General features: G+C 41.7%; 1 protein-coding gene across 1 annotated transcript in view; it reads right to left on the bottom strand.

The window, feature by feature from the left end:
• Positions 1-19,474, bottom strand: part of SVEP1 (sushi, von Willebrand factor type A, EGF and pentraxin domain containing 1) — a 132,305-nt gene that overhangs the window by 32,531 nt on the left and 80,300 nt on the right. The window contains exons 26-36 of the mRNA XM_074856279.1: positions 18,911-19,112; positions 18,087-18,262; positions 16,627-16,751; positions 12,057-12,180; positions 11,026-11,196; positions 8,754-8,927; positions 5,672-5,791; positions 4,708-4,884; positions 3,804-3,888; positions 3,301-3,492; positions 1,165-1,332 (exon numbers count right to left, since the gene is read on the bottom strand). Of these exons, the coding sequence (XP_074712380.1) occupies positions 1,165-1,332; positions 3,301-3,492; positions 3,804-3,888; positions 4,708-4,884; positions 5,672-5,791; positions 8,754-8,927; positions 11,026-11,196; positions 12,057-12,180; positions 16,627-16,751; positions 18,087-18,262; positions 18,911-19,112 (1,714 nt within the window). The remainder of the gene's footprint in view (positions 1-1,164; positions 1,333-3,300; positions 3,493-3,803; positions 3,889-4,707; positions 4,885-5,671; positions 5,792-8,753; positions 8,928-11,025; positions 11,197-12,056; positions 12,181-16,626; positions 16,752-18,086; positions 18,263-18,910; positions 19,113-19,474) is intronic.

Genomic DNA, 19,474 nt, shown 5'->3' with positions numbered 1-19,474 from the left:
TACCTGTGACTATCTTCTTCCTCAGTTTTGAAATCTCACAGAAAGCAAAAGAAACAATAACTACTGCAAACTTCCCAATGACTCTTTCCAGCTGTAGGCTGAAAACCGGTTGTTCAGATTTTGATGGCAATATCTGTAAAAGTGCTTTGTCTTGTTTGCAGGGTTTGTTTTCAAAGCCTCATGACTGGACTCCAGAAAAAAGAGCCTATCGTTCCAATGTTTAATATGATCCACTCTATTCATTGTCACAGACATCTGAGACCCTCTTTAAATGCTGCTATCCTATCCTATCCCATTTAAAATGCTTGCACAAGAAAGAGAAGCAGCTTTTAAAATCATAATACAGTCAAGAAAAGAGAGAAAGGATGCTTTGCTTCAATTATGTTTCAAGTAATATTGCAAAACCAGTTTATAAGAAAAATGCTGGCTTATCAATCTACCTTTTTACATCAAGAAGGAGCAGAAAATCCTCCACTCACTTAGGGCCTGACCTGGCAAAAGCTCTGCATACATGCTCTGCCTTTTGGACAGAACAGTTGCAAGAAATTCAATGGGACTGCTCACAGGCTGTAAAGATAAGCATGTGCAAAGGTGCTTGCAGGATCAGAGTCCAGCATTACACTCATGCTTGACATCATCAAAACGGAGCCTCATCTTTGGTGAAATACAGTCTGAAAAGGTTACTACACCAAATAGACAGAAATCAAATTAAAACAATGCACCTCAATAAACAAGGAGTCAGAGTTTTAAGGAAGCAGAATTTAGAGCACCAAAACAGACAGTTCTCAAAACACACCAAACCCGTTTCTTATAGCCTGAAAAGACATAGGGAATTCTTTATTATCAGGGCCTTGAGTTTACCACAGAAGTACTATTCTGTAGTAACTCCAAGGGGCAGGGCTTGAACTGGTCTATCATTCCCCATGACCCTTCTCCATTCTTCTTTTCCAGAGTGTATTCAGCTGCTGTGAAACTACTTTAAGAAATGCCTATGTGTCCCATACTAACTTGACAGCTGACAAAAAACTTCTATCACATTTAATTTCCAGAGAGTTAAGACGGAAGCAGTAAAAATGAATTAGTGTGCAGTTTTAAAGGACTTGTGAAGCAGTGCATCAGATTTACTGATCCTGACTATTAGTCCAGTAGCGCTAATCTACATACCCTTCCTTACACGTGTAAGAGACAGTGTTTCCAAAAGTAAAGTTATTTCCATTGATGACGGCGTCTTTGATGGCAGGAGGGGATCCACAGGAGACAATGTTGCAAGCTGGAGGTGTGCTGTTCCAGTTCCCTGAAGATGCACAGACAAGTATAGAAGGTCCCTGAAGACTAAGACACAAAGATCATTATTAAGGCTGCCATTTCAGTCCAGGTGAGGAACAGAGAGGGAAAGAGGTGTTTTGCTTCTCACTGACTTCCTGGCCCCAGTGAAACCAAGAGGAGTCTCTCACTGACTTCAGTGGAGGCCACAGTCTCACCCTCTGTTCATGAAAAAGCACTGCTGATGCTGCCAAAAAAGCTGGTCTTCAGGTGATTTTGAAGAGAGAGCTGGTGAAATTCAGGTGGGGCCTCAATGCGCTGTGCAGACACACACATAACTTCTGCTGTAGCTTTGCCCATCTTTGAGCCACAAAAGAAAGTTATGGGGTGCTTAAATATTTATTTAAGCTTAAAGATTTACTGATACACCATCAACATCACACCAATCCAGAGACTTGCAACCAGGCCTCAGTCTGAGACCTGATTCACTCAACGACTTAAACTTCACTCAGAAAACTGAAGGAAATGCTCCGGTTCAGGTTTGTTTACAGAAAGGCATTCAGTTCCTTCAGAAGGTAAAGGATTTTGCTTATGTGAATGGCCACATACATTTGAAGTTGATGGTGTTTTTTGGTTTCCAGCAATGCATTGGTACAAAAAGTGTGACTCAGTTGTCTAAACAGAGGTATTCAACACCACCCTGAGATGCAGTGGATAAATCCCCTGGCCTCCAGCTGCTGTGTCAGCTGGCTATGGATTCCCAGTAGGTTCCATGTCACCTGAGAGCCCTACACATGTGTGTCTGATTCCTTACAATTTAGTCTCAGGAAGTATTAGACTCCCACATTCTGTTGACTGAAATGAGCTCAGGGGTTAATGGAAGAGAACAACATTGACCTGTAAAGCCCTTACAGATAGGCCACAGGCCCTTGTCTGGGCAGTGGGCTCTTCCTACCTGTGGAAATACGTTTAAGAGAAAAAGCACGTAAGAGGTGCTTGAAGGAAGAGACTGGGTCCACACCTAGGTCCAGAAATAATGCATAAGAGGGGCACTGTTTGTGAGGGCTTCCCCTGAGTGGTGACCACAGGAGAGAGGGTTTCTCTCACCAAGTTATGCTAGACAGTTAAAGGGAAAGAGTCGCAACTGATGTGGTATTTGTTGGCTATACGTCCTAAGTCTGTGGTGAAAAACCTCACTGACACTGGTAAAAACACTGCCTGGTTTAGTGGGGTATAGATAAGCCCACACTCTGGATTTATGACTTAACTCTACACTGGACTGCAGCTGAGGTATCCATTTGTATTAACACGATTAAAACATTCACCAGACAAGCACACCTCACCTACCTGCCCGCACCTGGACAAGGAATGTTTGCAGCAGGAAAATACAGAAAAAATGCAGACCTAAACAGGTCCATTAAGACCGCTTATGTCAGAGTAAATCTGGTAGAGGTACAAGCAGATATCAGGAGAGGCAGAAACCTGCACTTAAAGCCACATCCTTGGATATAGCATTACTGGATATAGCATTATATTAAAAAAATGTTTCCAGTATAATTGCTTACAAACATAAACCAGAATAAAACCTGGAATAAATAACTACTACAAAGAGTTCAAGGAGTAAATTACTAACTTTTACAAGGTTCTTTCACCAAAGCCATTGTAAAACAATAACAAAAATAATATTGGCTATGTGCTAAAGCTGTAGGGGTGTGATAAATCTTTAAAGACAAGTAAGAACTTTCAAAAATAAAGACAACTATTTTTCTGAACATTCAAAATATGTCTTTGACCTTGATGGTAAAATGAAAGCATTGCATAGATATATATAGCAAATCTTGAATGACCTCCTTCAACTGCTCCAGTTTAGGATGAAATACAGAAAGAACCTTCAAGATATAAAGAAGCCTTTTTAAATTCTATTTCAGTATTTTATCTCTCAGAGCAATGACCCCAGCTTTGTCTCTTTCAGACAGAAGTTAGACCTTCTAGCAAGCATGCTGCCTGCATTTGGCTCAGGAACATTCCTGCACTTACCTGTATCCATTGTCACAGATGTATGATACAGAGGAAAGGTAGGTTGTGCCAGTGAGTGTGTATTTTCCATTGCTGATATCCTGTGGGCTAGGACAAGTCACCATTTCACAGGAAGGAGGAGGATGATTCCAAATGCCACTAGCAAGGCACAGAATTTCCTTTTCACCCACCAAATTGTATCCATCATTGCATCTGAGTTAGAAGAAAAGAAGTGCCATCAAACACAGAGCCTTTTATGCACAACGTATCAGTCATCCTTCTTCTCTCTTCATCCACACCTGCACACACCATCTTTCTCAGCAGGGCAAAGAGAGGTAGTACTGGAGTAAACATTCAGTTCTGCTAGTGCATAGCCACAGCTATAACCAAATGTCTTTCCACTACTTTAATCTCATCTTGCTCCTCTCCTTTATTTCAATCACTCTCTCAATTCAGCCATACTCTCATTTTTTGCCAGCTTCTCAGTCAATTAACATAGCACTTCAAACATACTGAATTCCTACCTGTACACCACCTTATTGTGGTATGTAAAATTTGAGCCCAAAATGGCACTGTTCTCTGGAATAACTGGACCACCACAGGATATAGCTTTAAAAAGACAGGATCACAAGAGAGGTTGATACAACACAAATAAAAAAGAAGTGAAAATCAGGATTTGCTTTGTTTTCTCTAAATAGGTTTGAAGAGGTGTAAAGCTCTAGGTAACAGTGGGTTCTTGACTAAGGTATAACTGACATTTAGGGCTCTATCTGACTTCACCTTACTGAGAAATTGGATTAACTGGAAATAGGTAGTTGGAACTATTCTATGAACAACATGCTTGACTGTCAAGAGGACTCCATATCCGACCCTCCCTATGGACAAAATAAGTGGGTTTTTGACATTGTCTTTGTCACCCCTTCACCTTACCCTGTTGCTTCACCTTACCCTGTTGCTTCACCTCACCCTGTTGCTTCACCTCATTAGTTCTGGTTTTCTAAAGAAACAATTCCTGCAATTACACCATATATATGTACGTGCACCAGGCTGTCCTCTCTGGTTGCTTTTTATCCACTGAAACACAGTTAATGATCTTTAAGATACTAAGTTCCCACAAGTTCCTTGAAAACGGGAGGCTGGGTGGAGGAGACACTTTTAATACTTGCATTAAAATGAGATGAGTCTGAACCTTTGACACTTCGGAGAATCTGCATAAAAGAGCACCACTATGAATATGACAACTGTCGGAAAAGCTTCAGTTGGTGCTTTCATCTCTTAAGACAACAGAAGATTCAACACTGAGACCCACGTCTGCTAAGACAGGGTTTCAATAGCTGCTGTGGTCTCTAAAGGCTCTACATTACTACTTCCCCCTTCCACCTCTCTAACAACACACATTACAATAAGCATTCTCCCTAGGAACCACACCTTCACAATATGGTATTGGGAAGCTCCACTCTCCAGACTCCATGCATGTAAGTTTAGTCACTCCTGTCAGCTGAAACCCTTCTTCACAGGAAAATGTCACTTCACTGCCAACACTGTAAGTGTCCCCATATAAATGACCATGCTCTGGACTTCCTGGATTACGGCACTTCACTGGTTCTGAGGAGGAAGAGAAAAATTAACAGTACCATAACTAAGTACCAGGTTTTATAAACAAGTTGCAGGAGATAGTCTTGGGAATTTTCTGAAAGTAGGAAGGCAAAGCACGTGGAAAACGCTCATAAGTAGTTTACAGCCTTACCAGCTTTTCTCTGTTCTGTATGTAAGTCACAGGCACTGAAGACTCCTGCAAGCAAGCTAATCTTGATATGGAAGAGCCCTCTGTAACTGAGTTTGCATTCGTGTCAGAAGCGAACACATCTCGCAATCATTTTTCCCCTCTGTGAGGGAAAGCCCATTCCAGCATGTCAAGCCTTGGACATGAAATCAGCTCAGCTACCTTTTATCCCAACCTATGCCACTGTCTTGTCATCTTCATGCAAAGTTACCCTGCTTAACGTTTCCACAGGCAGCTCAATGCTTGTATGCAGGCAGATGTCTGTATTCAAATATTTCTTCATTGCACAGCTCTGCTCTAAGAAGTGACACATTGCAGCATGCGGCCTTTCCATGTCTTCAGCACATGTGTTCCATGTTCAAGAGGATTCTGCATGTGTGTAAGTCTTGGAGCAGAATCCCAAGGACAGCTGTCTCCACAGGGAGAGGTGAGTTCTCAAGACACTTCATCACAGCCTCATTCAGGCCAAAGTGACCTGGAGATGAGAGCATGCCTGCCCTGTCCCTCCCTGTACATCAATTACTGTCGACTGTTTTCCACAGTGGGAGGCAGTATACTGGCCTATACAGAACTTTGGAGAGGCTAGCCTGATATTTTTCTTTCCCATACCTGTGCATTTTTTACCATCTCCTGTGTAAGGAGGGATGCAAGTGCAAACATAGGATCCGTTTGTGTTGAGACAAGATGCATGTTCATCACAGTCTGATCCAACAGCGCATTCATCAACATCTACAAAAAAGAAACACAAAAAAGATGTCTCTAGGGTGTTATTTGTAACAAGCATCTGCTTTAAATTTCTGTCTCACTAACTGTCAAGAGGAATTGCTTTAATTAGTATAACTGAAAATCACTCTTACTTCAATTACATTTTTGATGCACTAGTAAAAATATGTAGTATTTAAATTAATATTTATGCTTTCTATGTAACTTACTATACAGCATTGTGAAATGTGAGAAAATCAGAGACAAATCCTACTAACCTTCAATCAATATTTCCACAAGAATTATCTAGTTTCCAAGCAGTAAAAGAACAGAATCAGTACAGATGTACTGATTTACAGTAGTAAAAGAACAACACATTAGTAACATGTGCTGTTACTAATAGTATGGACAGAACCTATGAGGGAGGACTTCTGCATTAAACACTTGGTTGCGAAATCCTCTATATCTCACTTTCCACCAGAAGATGGGAAAACTTAGCCAAGAGGGGAAACACTCTGAACATAAAATATAATTAGAGCCCCATCTTTGCTGAAGAGAATTATATTGGTCTAGCAATGAGAAGTGCCTGCAGTTGCCAGAAAAGTTAAAATGAGTTAAAAATATATTAGTTATTATAATTAACTGTTTATACAATAGTAGTGTCTAGAAATGCCAATTGAAGATTTATGCTCCATGTGGCTTGGTATCATACAGTAAAAAAAAATCCCTTACTCCATATCAGCTTTCAAATCCTGACTGTACAGAAGCGTTCTTGGTATGTAAACAATGAGTCATAAATTGCAAAGGGTCAAAGTATCTAATTGAAAAACGCTGGCATCAGGGATTATTCTTTACATAAACCAGACTGTTAGAGAGAAAGAGAACAATTTTTCATTTAAAAGCCCTGCTACAGGACAGCTGTTGAACTAGGTATACCATGCAGACATATAGCTGCAGTTCTTTGCTCATTTCCAAGGCAAAAAACCAACTTGGTTAAAAAAGCAACAAAATTTACTGAATTGGTGTGTTTTTTCTTCATTGCTGCATAAGTCTGGCCAGCATGAAAAGAACCCAACAATGTTCTGAAAAAAAAAAAAAAGAAGTTTCTTTCTGACATGCACATTAAAATCAAAACAGTTGCCAATTACACAAGCATCAGGAGAATGCAAAGTGCTACCACGGCAGAACTGGAATGACTGCTCCTCCTGTAATGTCTTATAAAGCAAGGAAGAGTGGAAGGACACTAACCATAACAGAGCAAAAAGAATGAAAGCCCCCCAGGGCCCAGGTGTACCAGGCTTTGTTAGCACCTGCCTGGAGCATGAATCAGAAAGGTAAAGGGTGGGTCAGGGTGCCAAAGACACTCTTATTTTCATTTTCCCATTAGTCTACTCCGCTTTATGAGAGACAAGGCAAGCTGGAAAGTGCCTTCACACCATCACACTTCCTACTGCAGACATTGAACTATTTGGACAGCCTTGCAGCTTCTGCTCTGAGCCTGCTCATCATTTAGGCCTTCGTATAAAGTGCAAAGGAAAAAGGCAAAGAGAGGAACAATGGACTGGATGGTCTGGAGGTTGTGAAGGAGTCCTGGTAGACAGGATGCTATGAAACCAGATGGATCCTACTCCAAAGTGAATTTTGGCAAGAGTAAAAGACTGCTGGCTTTTCTTTTGCTTGTCTTGACTGAAAAACTTATGTGCCATACCTACATAAAGAGTCTAATCAAATACAGATCTTGGCAGGTTGTTATCCTACAACTCTCATGTTAGGCATGACTTGACTAAGACAGCAGCAATCCAAGTGCTACTAGTACTGGATTGCAGCACCGATCTGCTGGAGACATGGCCCTACAAGAACAGTCACACCCAGTCCTCTGTACACAGTACAATGCTGGTCTGTCTCACCTTTCAACTCCTGCAGCTGCATCTGGTACATCAGACCCAGCTGACCAGGAAGTAGTTATGGTGTGGCAACTATGTGAACCTGTGGCCCTAAGTGCACTCTTAATGCTGCAGCTCCTTGCTGACAGGCGTGTGTGACAGACCAGTGAACCCCCACAATGGAAGAAGGCTCAGAGGAAATGGGCAAAGGTGATTTGCCCATGACTCTCAGGGAATAATGCAGGGTGTGGCTGATCACTGTTGCTACAAAGAAGCTGAATCAACACAAGGGGACAGGAAGGTGGCCTCTGGTTTAGGTAAACAGCTATCAACAGTTGAGTGGATCAACTGGTGGTGTAAATGCTTCTCCCCAGTTTGTTAGCCAAACCAGCATGGGGTGGAACTGAATACATGCCTCAGGCCAACACAGAGTATAAAACCCAGACAACTAGCAATGGACTTGTCCTGGCTTCAACCCACGTATTCATTCCCAGCTACTGGGGAGGCCCACAGTCATGATGGTGAGCATATTGTAGAGACTGGTAATGGGAAAAACATTGGTATTGTGATTGAACTTGCTATTATTTTGCCAAGTGTAACTTGTATTTATTTGTACTGTGCTATGCAGTATATTTTGTATCACTCTGCTAGATCAGAAATCCTGTGAGCATCAACTATCTTCAAGTAAGTACATTTGATATTAAACATCACAACCTCCAGATGTGGAACATCTAAAAGAACCTGGTCAGAGAGTATGGGACACTGACAGCGTGCTGAAGCACAGGGAAATATGCAGGTTAGAAGCAGAGTGCAAGGACTCCAGGACTAAATGAACCTGGAAGGAGAGATGCTGGGAGTGCAATGCAGGCTTATTATGTATACGGGGTGGGGCACACGAGAGGACTGACAGAGAAAGGTGCCAGAATATAGTTTTGGTTTCATATAATGCTGAGCATGGTATTTCAGAAATGTGAGTATTTTGGAGTGTGATTTCTGAGACTCTGGTCAGCCTTCACAATTTCAGAATGAAATCCCACCCAAACCCAAAGACACAGGAGAAGTGCAAGATTGGCAGCCCACGCTGACACACGTATAGCACATCTCACCAAGGCAAGATGGTGATATGCTGTTCCAGCTCCCATTGTCCAGACACAACATCCTGGAATCGCCCAACAAGTAGTAGCCATTGTTGCAGTGATAGGTAACGGTACTGCCAGCAAAAAAGTCCTCAGCTGAATAAAACCCATTTTCTAAAGGTGGAGGCAATCCACAGCTGATTCCTGCAACATGAGTGAAAAGAGTGCACAGACATTAGCAAAGCAGACACAGATCAACTTCAGAATAATTCCACATGAGAGTGACCACCAGAGATTTTTTCTCTGCAACTGTGGAATCCCATCTGCAAGAGGGGCCTGACCTTTTCTGAGGTAGCTAATTGATTCCAGGTCCAGTGAGGGTCTTGTTTTGGGGGCACTTGTCAATCAGAGACTGAACAGGAGTCTCCAGCTCCGGCTATTCTGCTAGCTCTAGAGAAGACATCTGTGACTAAGATCTGAGCAGATGCCCTTCAGTCACAGGACACTTCCCCTGATAATCAATGATGCTTGGTGAGTTTTAAGGAAAAAGGAAAAGTAAGTTTGCCTCCATGGAGGTTCCTGTTACTTTCCTTCACTGAAAAACAATGTTACTGGGTTTGAACACTGCAAAACTAGCTAACAGATTACTGCTAAAATGGTTACAGTACTGGTCTGAGACCAGTGAGTGCATGAATGATGGAGATTGGAACTGACCTCACACACGACCTTGGGCATCACTTTAACTATAGTAAATAAGCCCTTCTGATCCTAGCTGTGCCAGCAGAAGGCATCACTGTACCTGCCTGCTGGAGGCTATTTATTCTAGCAGAGCTGTTTCCGTGCATCTTCATTTCAATCAAGATGACATGAACTTATTCCAACAGCTACACAGCTCATCTTTGTAACTACATGGATTGTAGCAACCCCTTGCTCCCCAGCTGTGTGCAAGGATCACACAATAAGACATTGTGAAGTGTTTATAGAGTCTGTGGTAATGAAAGCCAAGTGCTTGCTGTAGAGGGATAGAACTGAAGAGCCTGTAACAAAAACAGGCTGTCAGAGGATGGGGACCTGTGGTTTTTGAGGGTCTTTGGTAGCAGGAAAAGGATGCTGGTGGGTGAAGGCAGTGATTACAATGAGCCTGATTCAGTTCAGAAGAACCTTTTCTGTACCATACCTACTGCTATAAACCCTGAGGTTCCTTATGTAGGAAATAGCTATCTTCAACTTGCTCTCATTCATCAGTTACTTGTGAACAGCCCAAGAAAGGCCAGTGGGTGAGTCTGGCCCTCATTCACTCAGCATGTTTGTGGCAGGTCAACCCTGTTCCATCTGAGCTCTGTGTTCAGCAGGTAAAACTGCCTGGCCCAATACAGAGAAATCAGATGACAACACTAAGGGGATTCTGGTGGCTTGTCACTGATAACACCAAGAAAGAGCAAAGCTGTCTCTACCAGTGAACTGCTCTGCCCAGCAGGACTTGCTTTTGGGTAAATCCTTATATACATGCTATCCTTTAGGCAGAAGAGGAGACAGATCCTGGATTTATGCCATGAAAAACTAAATAAACAGGAAGACATGAAAATTGCATCAAATCTAGACCAAACTATCTTTTAAAAAAATTTGATTAATTTCCCTAAACTACTGATCAATTTTGGGATCATGCAATACCTACTTCTGGAGATAATTTACTATTCTGCTGAAATGAAAAATATAGTCATCTCCAACAAATGCAACTGCAGTCACATGTGCAGCCACAGCAGAGGGGAACCAAAGGAAGGGAAAAGGCAGGAACAGGAAAAGAGGAATCAAAGAACCTGAATGCATACAGTCCAGTTTATTAGAAGAAATCATGTAAGTCTTGGAGCACTTCTAAGTCCTGACAGAAATATCCGCTGCCTCTAAAGAAATTACTCTGTAACACTAATGCCAAGGCTTTTACTTCAAGCCAGACACTCTTAGTGACACTTAAAAATCACAGAGATATTCCAGCATTTCTTGTGCATCTTCCACGCTCCTGGTGCCACTGGGGAGGAAAGTCTGGAGTATCAGATTGCTGGTCCAGATAGATTAATTTCTGCCATGGGCATTAGAAACTGACTGAAAAAGGTGGCAGAATCTGATCATGATGTAGTCCCTGCTCAGTAAAACATGAGTTTAGTTTTAAGCATATATGGATATGTTGTAATATGGATGGATTCAGGCGCATCATAGCAGCAGGGATAAACAGGCCATAAATAGTGATAGGGTCCAGATAAAAGCCAGGGTTTCCTAATCCTGCCAGCCCACTGAGATAACTCACTTTCACAGCGGGGAAACGGCCGTGTCCACTGTCCCAGGTTAAGGCAGTGCTGAACAGAGTTTCCCACTATCTGGAAGCCTGGGTCACAGGAAAGGCTCACTTTTGACCCTGGCTTTAAATCAGCAGAAGAGGCCCGCAGATGTGGTATGGATCCTTGCAAAGATGGACAGTCTGTGGACAAAATATATGCATACAGTAAGAGATACAGCTATGTGCTGAAACAAATAAATTTGTTATCTGATTGATTGACCCTGTGTAAGTTTATCCAGGAGAAAGCTTTGGGAAGTGTTAAGTATGCTACATCCTTGCTTGGGTTCAAAGGGTTTTGGGAATCACAGAATCACAGAATCAACTAGGTTGGAAAGGACCTTGAAGATCATCTAGTCCAACCATTAACCTAGCATTGCCAGTTCCCATCTACACCACATCTCTCAGCGCTATATCGACCCTACTCTTAAACACCTCCAGGGATGGGGACTCCACCACCTCCCTGGGCAATCCATTCCACTGCCTAATAACCCGTTCTGTAAAGAAATACTTCCTGACATCTAGTCTAAACCTTCCCTGGCGCAACTTGAGGCCATTCCCTCTTGTCCTATCACTTGTTACTTGGTTAAAGAGACTCATCCCCAGCTCTCTGCAACCTCCTTTCAGGTAGTTGTAAAATCATCAACATATAACATCAGAAAAGGAATCTGTAGGAAAAGAAGTGAGGAGGCCGTAGGTATTTTAATACCATCCAATTATTTTTAGAATAAAAGACAAGAAAAACTTTCTGAGCCAACACCATCTTCACTCTTTCCCCATCTCAATTCAGGAAGCAATAAATCTCTGACAGAGATTCCAATGAACTTTTGTTACAAACCCCTGGAATTTGAGGAATGAAAGACTGAGCGTTCTAACTGTCAAATTATCAAAATAATTTATCCAAGGTTAGTAGGGCAAAGGCTGCAAGCTAGCATATTTGACCTCATAAATGAGTCTTACAATATTCTTCAGAAGAAAAGGGTTCTAGGAAATAAAGTTCTAACCAGCACAAAATATACTCTTGTAATCTATCTTCACTCTTCCAACAACTCCTGGCAGGAAATCTGGCCAGGCTAGTACATTTCCTTTTTGGAGTTCTTCTGGACAGGATGTAGCCAGAGATTTTACCTATGGATTTAAAACAGTTGATTAGGTGCTGTTTAAGGACCACGTAGGAAAAGAATGTAAAAAAAAATTCCTTCCATGTCCGCATGCAACACTAGAACAAATCATTGACTAAGCAATGTTCATCCTTTCTAGAACAAGAGGCTTCTGACTGAAATACTTGTTATTATGTACTCATAAAGCCAGTTACCTAGCTGTGGACGAGCATGTACTGAACCAGTATCTGAAGGAATACTTGTCATACAAGCAAAGTATAAAACATAGTTCTTGAAATACAATTGCATTTGTTAGCATGAAAGAAAAATGTATTTATGTCACAGAAAAAGGCAGGTATGAGTATGCAACCCAAAGAGAAAACCTGATGTATTTCCAGAAAAATGTCAAATAGGAGACAAAAGGAACCTAATGTTGAAGATCTGCATTCTGCAAACTCTGCTAGCACTGCACCATGTATAAGGAACAGTAACACAAAAAGGAGCAGTTTAATAAAGCAATTTGTTTTTTCTAGGACACGAGCTTTGTGAATTTAATGCACTATGCTCTTCAAAACACTGCAGGCAAGGCCTACCCACACCAATAATAATAGCAGTATTGGAACTGACTTCAACCAAAGCAGGACAGGGCTACAACTAATCACCTATTGACACGGGAATTATACAGGCAAATTAAGGATAGGAGAAAGAAAGGAACACACTGTTAAATCAAAAGCAGATTAATATCTTGAGAGCAGATCTGGTCAAAAATCTTTGATGGAGAAGTTTTCCATTTAAAACATAATTCCTTTAATGGCACACTAGGTGTTTCTTTTGCATTCTTACTACAAGAAACTGAAATGCCAATCAGAATCCTTAAGCTGTTTTAATATTACATTTTAATGTAAAATAATATTATTTCAATAAGGTAAAAATACTTTTACTTCTTCACTGTGACTCTGAGACTCTATTAAACATAGTAGCATTACTATATTTCTATCTGGCCACCAACAGATGGAACTTGGGGACCACAACTCCAGATGGCACAGCACTTTTAAGCTATTCAGACACCAGTGGAAATTACGTGCAATAGTGAGAATATGCAGACAGACTCTTAATGATGGGATGTCACATGAATATTCCACAGTGATCCCTTGGAAGAAGCTCAGATGTCCCGACTCCAACATATGTAAAAAAGAAGGCCATCTAGTCCCACTGGGTGCTCAGGGAAATTTCTGCTACATGGAAGTGTTTTAAAACTGCAAATGGAAGACCAGGGCTTTGGATTCACTCTGCATTGCCTCTGTTCACTATAACTTCAGGAACAGAAAGGAAACATAGTCCCAGAAAGTGACTGGGACTAAGGTGTATATTGCCACAGTACACCCCATTATGTTTCTCCCTATCAGGGCAGACACCATCATATCTCAGCCATTCAACTGCTGAAAAAAACATATGTGCCTTGAGGAGAATAAATGCGCAGTAAAGGGATAATTAAGGATTTCCTCTTCAATTAAGATACCAGAGAGAGAAGTGGTCTATGGAGAAAAGATGGTTATGTAATTAAGAGAACATATCAGTAATTAGGCTACTGAGACTACTTCCTATTCTTTGGGTTCTCTGTGCTGGAGGGTCATTCCAGTAATTCCCTGGCAGGGAGAAAGGAATGTTCCCTTCAGCAGCATGAAAAAATGCATTAAGAACAGCAAAGATGAGCACCCCAGTGGGCTGTGTACATCTCAGCACAGCCAGCATACCCATACAACACATGCAGCATGGCTTCAGGGCACAGCTAGCTGGGTAGAAAGCACAGGTGTGCCTAGTTCATGCCCGAACAGTTGGGAAACTGCCTTTCTCAGGAGGGTGACTGGCTTCTGTCAAGTCTCCGGTGGATGAAATCGACTACCCAGAACAATGTGCTATACTGTCTGTCTTTGTGAGCGAGGAAGGTACACCACAAAACTCAGACTAGTTTATTCTCGCATTCCCCCTACACTGAACTCCAGGGAGGCAGATCAGACTCTATTCAGGAGTCAGCTGAAGAAGAGCAACCTGCTCTGTTTATTCTGATGTCATTTCAAAGATCTCACTTCAATAGGACATGCTGATGGAACTGCTTAGGCCAAGGGCTGCAAACAAACTGCAAGAAATCTGTAAGGAAAAATTTCCAGTGTGGGAAAGGCAAGTTTGGGAATCAGCCCCTCCAAGCCATATGATGGAGAATGGAGGGCCAGAAAGGACTTCACAGTCCCATATAGACAACTCATATTTCTACTGCTGTCTACTCAGCAACATAACAACCAGACTGCTGGTTTACCTATACAAAATTAATGTGGAAGTGGATAAGCAGCTAAAGTACACAAAGAAGAATCTTAAGGAGTGGATTTCACCTCTATGTTATTCACTGGGCAACACATTCTGTCACCCTGCTTTCCTTTGTGGCTGAGAATAGAAAGGCAAGACTTACTGAGTAGTTCCAGCTAGCCACAACAAAACTGGTAACAACAGATAACGATAGTGATTTACTATCCCAAGGTCTGAAATGAATGAGGTGAAAATTTTATAGGAAGCTTACTTGGCTCAGCTCCCTGTCTGGTCTCACAACTGTCTTTTCAGATGAGTAATATGGATACCATAAATGAAGGGCAGGATTTTCTTCCTCGTCCTAACTGTATTTCATTCGAAGCAAATGGGAATTTAATCAAGCCTGTCATTAAAGACAGGTGACTACTGAGAATGACTCAGAAAATCGCACTTAACCTCTTCATCAGTGTGTCCTGTAAAATCACACGTATACTTATCAGCTTCAAAACTGCTAGTGAACAAAAACCTGAAGATTTGACTTAGCAATTCAACAACCGGTGACCCCAAAAGCCAAGAACACTAGCAGATTTCTGGGAAGCTGTGAACCTAGCAAAACGCCAAAGTAGCAAAGAAAAGGAGAAAGAAGCAGAGGAGACATTTGGATGCTGGAAGCACAGATTCTGCTTTACTTCTATTTTCTGTTCATTTTATTATTTCTTATTTGGATCATAAATAACAAACAGTGATAAACCACCAAATTGTGGTAAAAACTTAAAAAACCACCAGGAGTAGAGCAAAACCTTTTAACCCAAAGACCCTTCCCCCAAGAAACGCTGCTGTTCAAGTGATACCAACAGATTTATCATTTCCAACCTTCAGGACTGAAATACTTATGACCAGGAAATGGTGATAGAGCACACTGTCATTGGGTTTGCAGGTGATATCAAACTGGGAGGCCCAGTCAGTATGCTCAAGGACAGAGCTGCATCCATAGGGACCTTGACAGACTGGAGGAATGGGCCAACACAGACTTGAAGAAATTCCACAGGAACAAATGGAAAGGAAAAACCTTTGAACGATGGAGGCTGGGGAAAGCTGGGAGAGGAAGCAGCTCTGCTGTAAAGGACCTAGGGACTCTGGCAGGCAGTGAGCTGAGTATCCACCAGCTGTGCACCCTGGCAATAATGAGGACCAACAGCATCCTTGGCTGTGCGAATAGGGTCACAACCAGAAAACCGAGGAAGGGATTATTCTCTCTTCTCAGTGCTTATTAGATGACATCTGGAGTATTGCATTCCATTTTGGGCTCCTCAGTACAAGAAACGCATTGACAAGCTGGAGCAAGTTCGGGGAGAGGCATCAAAAAGGTGATGTGCTGGAGCATTTGCCCTGTGAGGAGAGGCTGTTGGACTAAGGCTGGTTCAGCCTGGAGCACAGACAGCTTTGGGGACACCTAACAGCAGCCCCCGGTACCTATGGGGAGGTAATCAAGTATATAGTCAGGCTGTTCACAGCAGTGCATGGTGAGAGACAGAAACAGTAGTCATAAAAGGAAGTGGGACGTCCCAACTAGATAAAAAGGGAAAAAATTCACTCTGATAACTGAGCACTGAAGCTTGTCTCCCAGAGAAGTGGAGGGATCACTGTACTTGCAGACATCTTTTGATTTTTTAACTCTGTGAAAGTTTAAGTGTCAAACCTTTATTTTTGGTACCTGAATAAAAGTAGCCTATTAGTCATGCTGGCCATTCTGACTCTTCCTGGGACTACACAGCTCAGATTTTTCATAGTGTCTAATGCACTGACAGAATTCTGATGCCTCCCCTTTGAAGTTTTACTAGTGCCTTCACACAGCAGGACAAGGGAACCTTAGCTCATTTCACTGGGTTTTCTCTCTCTTCTAATGGAACTGCTAGCTTTTGTGTATGTCTTCATTTCTCTTTCAAAGCTACATAGAACAGGAAGGCTCAGTCAAAATAGAAGGTGACTCAGTGTTGATTCTAGCACACCTAGTTTTCAGTAAAGCTACTCTACTTACTACGCTAAGCTTATTACCCTAAGCCAAAGCTTCATTTGGTCTCCACTGACTTCTGTGGGAACAGAGGTCTAACCAATATGGTAACCTGGAATGCCTTTACAAATGTTCATCCTATGCTCATAGTCCTGCACTTACCTGCTGTGGAGACAGGACATGGTCCCAGATGTTGAGCTGGCTGATGGAGCCCACAAAAGATTCAGCTGGGTTGAAACCTTCTCCCTTCTGATCTTGCTCTTGACCCAGTACAAGTGCACCACCACCTAAACTCAGAGAGAATTAGAACAGGGATAGGAAACAAAGCCTTACAGCAGGGATCCCCCAGGAAGATTAAAAACTAAGCAAAACAAAACTTTTGCTACCCTATGTTACTAAGATTTTTGTAGTGCAGGAGCCCAGCCACCTTCAATAAATTCTCTCAGAAAACCTCTGGGAAGCCTTATGCTAGACTGAGGTAAGTGAGCATAACAATTTGGAAGTGACTCTCAAATAGGCATTAATACTAAACTCATGCTGATGAGAGCAGAAACTTTACATGGCTGCTTCAGGAATGGTATTGGCTCTAAGAGACCACTTCTAGCTCAGCATTTGAAGTCTATTACAGAGCAGTGCAAAACGCAGTTTTGAGCACGTGGGGCCTATTTTACAATGCACTTCCTGATTTAAACAAAAGCTTAGAAAGTCAGACAGAACAAATTTGATTCCAAACCCTCAGAAACACATTGGTGATTAGACAGTCAGTGTTCTCACATGCCATACAAGTTAAATTTCCTCTCTTCGACCAGTAGCACAGATGATGGGGACACGCATTTTGTATGTCCCAGGGTGTGTGGACCAGGGCAAAAAGTAATGAAGACTGCACACTTCCTTAGGTCCTGCCTCTGGAGATAACTCCAACGTAATTAGGAAAGACAGAGGCAAGCATAAGGTACACAGACTGAAATGCTTCATTATTTTATTTTATTTTTTAATATGATCTTTTGAAACTTTATGTAAATTCAGATGGTGGTAGTAAGAAAACACGATCAAAACCAAATCTCTTTGCAGCAATCTAATGTCAGGCCTTTGAGAGCTCTTCAGTGCTGAAGGTATTTATTTTCATGTCTTCTGATATTGCTGGAAAGACTGCTGATCACAGGGAACAATGAAATAGCAAAACCCACCTTGTTAGGAAAGAATGCAAACGTAACTTTAAAAAGATGTCTGAAAGTAACAGGAGAAGGCTAAGACATTCAACTCTGAGCACCCATTTGTAAGGGAAATGACAGTTAAATTTAAGTTTGTTGTGTGAGAAACCTACTCTCACAAAACCATTCCAAAATCAGCTCAGCACAGGCTCCTTTGTGGACTAAACTCTGTCACCCCCAAAACAAGTTACCTGCTAGTTCACCCTAGAAATGTACACTTTGTCTTCAGCGAGGCTGAGTGAGGTAACTGTCCTCATGAACAGGAATAGCAAACGTGAGCACTACATATATGTTGAAAATGTGAAAACATACTAAAACCACCAAAATAAACATTTCCTTGCAGGCACAGAAAATCCTGCAGAAAAAATAGAACGAAGGCAACAGATCTGGTGTAATATAAATAAAGCATACCAGGGATTTTTGAGCCAACAGAGAGCCCGCTGCCTCCATCAGACAGTTTTCCATCGATGTACACTTTCCATGCCCCATCTGTGCATGTCCATGTGACTGCAATGTGATGCCAGTTACCATCGTTCACTGAAGGACAGTCTGTGATCCTCTCTTTGCCATTTACATAAAGAACCCAGCTGTGTGGAAGGAAGATGAAGGTTCAGTTGCCTGCAACAACTTCAGAAGCATGGCCTGTCCCACATGACTTAAAGAAATGTTATTTGCCAAATGAGGTAACTGTGTCTACATCACAGAAAAGAATCTCTCTTGAAAGATCATCATACAAGATACCTCTCAGAGAACTTGGAAATTACGGTTATCACATGCAAAGCAATGTGTAGTGTAATAAGACGTGTGCTTCTGTACCAAAATATGAAGACTCAAGTCATGCCTGCATAGTGGATTCTTAAACTTGCCCCTTGGGTCCATCCCTGCTTTTGGAGTCACACTACAAGTACTCTGAGTGCTGAGGTCCATTTTATCCAATCATTGTTGCAATGTGTTGTTTAAATATGATATAAATGTAGTCCAGACAAAAAAAATAGCAGTTTTCACTGCTTTCTTGCCATTACTCTTTTATTTGGCAAAAAGTGAAGGAAATCAAGCAAGGAGAGAAACAAAACTAAGAGACATCTCCAGCTACGGAGTTTGGATACAGATTTTTCTCCCCCAAAGTAGGCAAAGCTGATATTCAGACTTCTGGTCTATGCTCTCCCTATCAATTCAAGACATCTGTAAGATGACATCATCTCTCACAGCTACAGAAAAGCAGAACTGTGATTTACCCATTGTAATCAGTCAGAAGAAATGCATTATCACTTCCATTCTCCACTGCGTAAGAAATGGGAGTCCCATAGTTTGTGGTGTCAGTGGATTTCATCCAGAATGTACAGGTGATGTCACCAAGAGATGGCAAAACACCATCAAGCATGACGTATCCATAGATACCAGAGACTTCAAAATCAAGATTGAAACCAGAGGACTGTTCTGCAACAAAGACAAAAAGTTTTCAGAGCTACATTTCTGAAAACCCAGAAATAGAATCAAATGGAATCTAAGCAAATGCAATAAAATGGAACGCAACCCATCTACAACAATTACCCACTTTAAATTGATCAGAGGTAGAAAGAATGTACAGCAATCTAACATCAGCCAGCATACAGAGCCTTCCAAGGCTAGAAAACACACAGGACTTGAAGACAAATGACTGTAAAAGAAGCTGATTATCTAACAAACCATGAACATGAACCTTGTTTTTCAATCCTCTGTCAATGAAATGATATATCCGTCTGCCATCCAACAGCCCAAAGAGGTATGATCAGCTCGTTCCATTTTATTCACAAGAGTCA

The sequence above is a fragment of the Strix uralensis genome, chromosome Z, assembly GCF_047716275.1.
Source record: "Strix uralensis isolate ZFMK-TIS-50842 chromosome Z, bStrUra1, whole genome shotgun sequence".
Classification (NCBI taxonomy): domain Eukaryota; kingdom Metazoa; phylum Chordata; class Aves; order Strigiformes; family Strigidae; genus Strix; species Strix uralensis.
This window is presented reverse-complemented; position numbering and strand designations above follow the sequence as displayed.